The sequence below is a fragment of the Henckelia pumila genome, chromosome 4, assembly GCF_033568475.1.
Source record: "Henckelia pumila isolate YLH828 chromosome 4, ASM3356847v2, whole genome shotgun sequence".
Classification (NCBI taxonomy): domain Eukaryota; kingdom Viridiplantae; phylum Streptophyta; class Magnoliopsida; order Lamiales; family Gesneriaceae; genus Henckelia; species Henckelia pumila.
Window position 1 is genome coordinate 13,392,204 of NC_133123.1, and position 7,854 is coordinate 13,400,057.

A 7,854-nucleotide genomic window follows, 5' to 3' on the forward strand; every position below is an offset into this window, starting at 1 on the left:
ATTTGTTCTAATAGATTCTGAAAATCTTCGAAATTATCAACTGAAGATTGACAATTTTTTAGATGTTTCAAATTGTTTTCACAATTTTCTATATCAAAATTTATATTTTGAGAATATAAATTAAAGATATTTGTTTTTGTATTTTCATACATTTTTCATTTAGTAAAAATTGTTATTTTTACTATTTTGTTTTTGTTGATCAGGTTTCGATAAAGAAGCTTATTCTTATACATAACAGATTGTTATGTCTTCAATTTCTTCATTTTTAGAAATTTGAATTATCATTTTACAGTTGCTTGAAAAATGTTCTTGTTTATGGTTTTTGGAATAAAAGGTTTGAAGATCTTTTATTCTATTCCATAATTGATTTATTTGATGTAAATCTTTTAGTAATATTATTTTATCAAATAATTTTTTAATCTCAATATCTAAAGTTAATCCAGACATTAATAATTTGCTTTAATAACCGCTCTGATATCAGGTTGCGGAATTCCTATGGACTTCTTATTCATTGGTTTACAGATCTGATTCATTTGTAACAGATAAATGATTTAATTTCAATTTGGTTCCATTCATTAATTACTATTACAAATTTTAGTTGATAAATTGATTCGAATATGGTTAAATCAAAATTATTTATATGATATTCATGAAACGTATCATATTCATGATCATCCTCTGTTTCAAACCAGTTTTTTTATTATTAATCTTCCATTTCTTATAAAGGATGATGACATGATTAATATATTTTAAATATTTATTTCATCATCAATTTCATCATATATTTCCTTTATACTATGTTCACCAAATCGAACAATTATATAATTTTCTACAATGAATAATCGTTGATTTATTGTATTCATTTCGTTATAGATCTGAATGTAGAGTGGATCTGTATTTTCTAGATTTTGAATTTTATTTCTTAAATCTCAAAAATTTTTATTTAATATGAATACTTCTTGTTTCAGAGTCATCCCAGACATGATAAAGGTTTGAATAATTTTTTTAAATTAAGGGCAGCAAGAGGTTCAGGAAGGTTACCTTAATTGATTGATTCTTGGTTTTGAGCAGAGGCCAAATCGTTGCTTTTTCTTAAAGATCTCCTGATCGAATGGTACTTGCTTTTCAGATCTTCAGGTTTACTCTAACCATGGATCTTCAATTATCAGCTTCCAGCCTTCTCACTCCTTTTGCCCTGCTTGCTTAGTTATTAGCCATAAGACTTAATTTTGTTTCTGATTTTTATGTTTCTTAGTTTCTGATAGTTTTCATATGTCTTGTATGAACCAGATTGTAAGAAACTTAAGAAGAGAGAGATATATTCAAACTTCACTTATTCATTTTCAGCACAAACATCTCCTTTTATAGGCGTGGAGAAATGCGTACAAAATTAAAATAAAGGAAAATAAGGGGACCACCCGACGCTACATAATGAAAAACAACTCATTTTTCATCTGAGTGGATGCCTTTCACATGTGGTGTGGTCCACGATTTCATTTGTTTTTACATTGCGTCACTATCTGAATCACTGGTACCTTCGAACCATTTCTTTATTGGTTTGTCTTCTTTGACAGCTGCTTCTTCTGTCTGAATTGGTTGGCAATGTCCACATCTGTGAGTGAAAATCATTGTTCCTAGTCTTTGACATAGCATTTGTTGAGTTTATCTGGTCATGTCAACTCTTGCTTCATAGATCGGAGCTTCGAATTGAGCTAACATGGCTTGATCTTTCTTTTGGATTGTCTCATTGTGTCCAGTGGTTAATAAAATTTTACTAGTTTCAAAATTTATTTTAACCTTTGAATTTCCATCAATCTTTCCTGTCTTTGAGATCATGTCAATCAATGTCTTTATTCTTATTTCAAGAAGTGTTGAGATGTCCATTACTAGTTTCTCTTCATTTGATCCTTCAAATAAGAACTTGTCTTTATTTTTTCGACATTGAATTTATATCATCGGTTGATAGAATTTGTCATTTTCCCAATCTGGAAGGGTTGAATGAATACTCAATGTTAACACTGGATCGTCCTTGAAGACTGCTTTCTTGAACTGGATAATACTATTTCTCAGTTGATATGGAAATAGTTCTATCTCTTGATTATTGAGACTGACTTCTAATCCACTTAATAATCCATTTGAAAAGAATCTTGCGACTTCATGCGCTGGAGCACCCTGCAGTGTTCTTGATCTTGATATGCTTTGTGTGTCACAAGTTTGTAGCCAAGATCCTGCAGATGGTTTGGCTATTCTCAAATAGTTTAGTATTTCAAAGAACTCAGTCTTGAGTTTTTCTGGAAAATTTGTCTTTTCAAAAATTGGTTTTTGTGGTCGCAGATTGACCATCTTCCTTTCTCTTGTTTCAAGGGCATTTTTAAACGACCTTTCTTCTTTTCCATTTTTCTCGGTGTTCGCTGTGACCACTGGTTCTTTTTTTTTTCTTTTTCGTTGTTGTCAGTGTTGGCTGTGACCACTGAATGTTTCTCATTCATCTCCATTATTTTATCAAATTAAGTTGCTATCTTATTTGGTGTTCTTGGTGAGGATGATGATAACGAGGTTGTCATCTTCTCTTTTATCCTCTGAATTTTTTCGATTACATTCTTTTCTTTTTGTTGAAGAATTTGAATTTATTCCTGTAAATTGATCAATATTTCCTCTAATTGATTTAATTTGTCCATACTGCACAAGAAAACATATATATATATATATATATATATATATATATATAATTGTTAGAAATTTAACTTTTTATCGTGAGTAATTCGGATAGTTTTATTATGCGTATCATTGCATTTATGAATTCTTTTGCAAGAATTGAATCTTTACTCATAGAGTAATTTATGTATCTGAATATAAATCTCATCTCATCAATTTATATTTTCCATGCTTTTTGAGGCATGTTCGAATGACTTATAGTCATAAAATAATTCATGTTTCTGAATATAAATCTCTTTTCATCAATTTATATTTCTCATGCTTTCTAAGACATGTTCGGATGACTCAAAGTCATTTTTTGGATCTCTTAGGATCTCTTTTATTATTCCGTTACAACGGATAGTATAATTTGGGTGAAGTTCTCTGGTTAATGTATCAGGTAATGAATTATCTTTTCCTTTGACATGCTGAATCTCAAACTGATAATGATTAAATTACAACCGCCATCTAATTAATCGTGTTGCATTTCTTCCTGCATTTCTTGATATTTTTTCTTGTTTTGAAATATGTTAAATTCATATTATCTGTTCTAACTAAAAATGGTTTAAAAATAAGATAAATTTCATAAGTCTTAATTGTAAAAATTAAGGCTAATAATTTTTTAATTTGAGTGATAATTTAGCTATGCACCTTAAAAAGTTCCTGATGTATAATTACATAACTCTTCACTATTTTTGGTAGCTGTTTTAGCAAGTTCTTCTAAATTTCTTTCTCCTGTATATGCTTTTAAACATGCTCCCCAATATTCATCTGATGCATCCATTTCAATTATTATTATATCATGATTTGATGGAAAATATAATTCAGGGAGATTACTAATTATTTTTTTTTAATTGTATCTATGTAATTAGTATCTTCTTTTGACCAGTTCCATTTATAATCTTGCTTAAGTTTTATCTGTAAAGGTTTTCTTATCTCTACCAATTTCTTAATGTAATTTCCAGAATATGTAAGTAATCCTAGGAATCTTCTTAATTCATCTTTATCTTTAATTTCACTAGGAAAATCATAAATTTTCTCAAGTATATATTGTTGTAAACAATGTTTAACATTTTCAATTTGTAATCCTAAGTAATTTATCTTGGTTTTAAACAATTGTGCTTTCTTTTCAGAAAGTATAATTCCATATTTATGACAAATATCTAAAACTATCATGAGGTCTTTATAATGTTGATCTAATGTTTTTGAGTAAATTAATATATCATCTATATAGACACAAAAAAAAAATCTATATAAGGTTTGAATGATTCATCCATGTATCTTTGAAAAATACCTGGTGCTTGTTTTAGTCCGAAAGGTAATACTGTCCATTGGTATTGTCCTTTTGGACAACTGAATGCTGTAAGTAATTGGGTTTTTGGATCTAGCTGAATTTGCTAGAATCCTGATTTACAATCTAAACTGGAGAAATATTGCATTCCTCCTATATAAGATAATAAATCATTTTTGTTTGGGATGTAATATTCATCCATAATTGTTGCACTATTCATTTTCCGATAATCAATTACCATTCTTTTCTTGTTAGTGTCTTTTTTGCTGACATAAAAAGCTGGTGAAGAGTGAGGACTCTTACTTGAAATGATTATCTTGAGTTTAAGTAATTCTTGAACTTCTTTCTCAAATATTTTTACATCATCTATGTTGTATCTTCTAGGTGCTTTGCGGATCGTAATATTTGGATCTTTAAGTTTTATTGAAGCAATAAATTATTTTTTTTCTTAATTTTTTCCTGAGGATTTTCAGAACAAATATCATGAAATTTCTTCATGATCTCTTTTTCAGGATTAATTGCTAGAATATTTTTTATTTTTAATTCAATTGGATTTGTATTCCGTTTGTGGAAATTCTTTGTAAATCCTTCATTTCTTACACGAAATGCTGTTCGTATTTTAGGAATGTAAATCATTGATAATCCTTTGTTTAAAGTTATGTGATCTTCAAATTGTGTGAAAGGAAGATATTGTCTTAAGAAGTTATTTCCTATTATAATATTCATTCTTGATTCTATTTGGTATATTATTGGTATTATAAATTTTGTTTCCTCAATTTCTATTTTTAATTTTTCTGCTTCTGTATCGATCATTATTGTTGATCAATCTCCTATTCGAACATTTAATCTTTGGTCATATTTCTTCCAATAATGACTTGAAAGTATATGTTTACTTGATAAACACATACTTGCTCCTGTATCGATATAAGCATGTATATGATAAGGTTTATGCTCTTTTATTTTTATTTGAATTTTTATATAAATACTATTTGGATTGGTTTTGTTTTTAGTTTCCATTCTCTCATACTTTTTTTTTTAGTATTTTGGTTAGTGGTTGATGAGAATGTTAATAGAGAAGGGTAGAATGAGTATTTTTAAACAAAATTTTCTCTCTCCAGGGAGTAAAAATTAAGTTTTAAGTAGGTAGGTATTTATAAATAAGTTGTAAAGTGGTTTAGGGAGTGATTGACAATTAACCCTATTTTTAATTTGGTGTTGGCATGACAAAGTGTGGCCGTGTGGGGCATAATTTGATTCTTTCTTTATACGTGGTAAATTGGTAATATACTCTTAGTTTAGCAGACAAGCACTTTGAATTTTTTTATGTGTATTTTATGTAAATTTTGTGCTCACAATCAAATTTATTGTTATTTGCTTGACTATTATGTTATTATTTGTTTAGAGATATAAATTGAATTATTTTAATTTGGAGCATCAATCTGCTGCAAAGAAAGGAAAGACATTGATATCATCTTTATTTAAGAAGATAGATCATCAAACTAGTGAAAACACTGCAATTTCTACAGTCTCTACAATGGACCATCAATCTATTGAAAGTCTTCCAATTCCTAGTGTCCATATTCCTTCAATTTCCTCACCTAGAGACGACCATCAGCCATCCTACACTTGTATTGAATGAGATCCAGAAGAAAGAAAATAGATATGTGAATATAATGTTAATCTACGATATGAGATAAGAACTTCATATCTGAAGTTTTCCCTTATCAACCAGATATGTTGGAGTATCCGGGTACAAAATTTGAAAGTCAGAATCGTCGTTTTCAGAAAAAAAAAAATGGTTCCAGAGATTTCATTGGTTAGAGTATTCGCCTCCAACAAATAAGGCATACTGTTTTTATTGTTTTTTTTTTTTATGAATGATGTTAATTTGACTAATATTTCAGCACTTTTCAATGAAGGATTTGACAATTGAAAAAGGAGTAAACCAAGGGAAAACGTGTACATTTCTTGCTCATATTGGTTTTGCAGCTTCTTCGCCTCATACTATGTGCGAGAGAAGAGCTGAAAATTTTATGAGACCCTCACAATATATTGACAAAGTTATTCATGTCCAATCTAAAGAGGAAAAAGAGAAAAATCATTTGCGTTTGAGGACCTCAATTGCAGCTTTACACTGGCTAGCACTTCAAGGTTGTGTCTTTAGAGGTAATGATGAATCTTTATCTTCATCTAATAGTGAGAATTTTCTTGAATTGGTGAAGGATTTTGCAAAAACTGCATACGAAAATTGATGAAGTTGTACTTTGAGAATGCTCCAAAAAATGCCCAATATATCGCTCCAGAAATTCAGAAAGAGATTTTGCATATTATGGCCACTATAGTATGAAAAATGATTCGTGAAGAAATTGGAGAGAAATGTTTCTGTATTCTTGTTGATGAAGCACGTGATATATTTAAAAGAGAGCAAATGACCATTATCTTGAGGTTTGTGAATTATCATGGGATTTTGACAGAAAGATTTTTTGCCATCAAAAGTATTAGTGATACTACCTCATTGAATCTGAAAAAAAATATCAAATGTTCTTGTTTACCATGACCTTCAGGTTAAAAAAAATTAGAGGCCAAGGATATGATGGTGCTAGCAATATGTGTGGCGCGTGGAATGGACTTCAGGAATTATTTCTTAGAGATTGTCCATATGCATATTATGTTCACTGTTTTGCCCATCGATTACAACTGACATTGGTTTCTGCAGCCAATGATGTCAGTGTTATTTGGGAATTTTTTTCTCATTTGGACAATATTGTCAATATTTTCACTTTTTCTACTAAGCGCATTGTTGAGTTACATACTGCACAGAGAAATGAAATTGAGCATATATTGGCAATTGGAGAACGTGATTCTGGAATTGGAGCCAATCAGATTGGTAATTTGCAACGTGCAGGAGCTACTCATTGGAGTTCTCACTATGACTCAGTAAAAAGCTTGATAGGTATGTACTCTACAACTTACAAAGTTTTTGAAGTTCTTAGTGAAATTCTCCAAATGGAAGAGCTAAGGCTAAAGTTCGGGGGATTTACAGAAACATGGCAAGCTTTGAATTTGTGTTCATTTTTTATTTTTTGCATAAAATTATGAGAACAACAGATACTCTTTGTCAAGTTCTTCAAAGAAAATCCCAAGACATTTTGACAGTTATTGCATTTGTCTCCACTGGTAAAACTATCCTTCAAGAACATAGAGAATGTGGATGGGAAGAATTTCTTCATGGAGTAAAAGTTTTTTGTTCAAGAGATGAAATTGATGTGCCTAACCTTGATTGTTTATACAAGATCGTTCGTTCCCGTCAGCAAATCACAATTGAGCATCATTACCACTTTGATGTTTTTAATGCAGCAATAGATTTCATCTTGATGGAGTTAAATACTCGGTTTAATGAGTTATCAGTGGAACTTCTTTCTCTTAGTACAACTTTATATCCGAAAAATTCATTTGAATAATTTAACAGTAATGATGTTTGCAAGCTTGCAACGAAGTTTTATCATAAAGATTTCACAGATCAAGACATAATTTGTAGTGACCCGTATCCAAGTAAGGTGATTAAGGAATTAATAATCATTAATATTAATAAGTTCGGACTACCCGAAGTGGAGGATCAGAGGTTTCGAAGGCGTTCAGATGATCCGATCGGAGTTCGGAGGCTCCGAACTCAACCAGCCAGCTGTCCGAAATATTTCGTCATCGGTGACATCACTGAGGGAAGTTCGGACGCTCAGAATGTAGGATCGGAGGCTCCGAACTCGTGTCGGCAAGCGTCCTCTAGAATCTAAACACGTGTTTGGCCAGGAAAGTTCAGACACAGGGATTGGACGGTTCGAACCGGATCGAAGGCTTCGAACCCAAGATCG

General features: G+C 30.7%; 1 protein-coding gene across 1 annotated transcript; it reads left to right on the forward strand.

The window, feature by feature from the left end:
- The first annotated feature begins 6,335 nt into the window (after positions 1–6,335).
- LOC140860511 (uncharacterized) lies at positions 6,336–7,446 on the forward strand. The gene is made up of 3 exons (XM_073263518.1): positions 6,336–6,430; positions 6,550–6,938; positions 7,094–7,446. The coding sequence occupies exons 1-3, from the start codon at positions 6,336–6,338 to the stop codon at positions 7,444–7,446; spliced, it is 837 nt and encodes a 278-aa protein (XP_073119619.1).
- Positions 7,447–7,854: the final 408 nt, after the last annotated feature.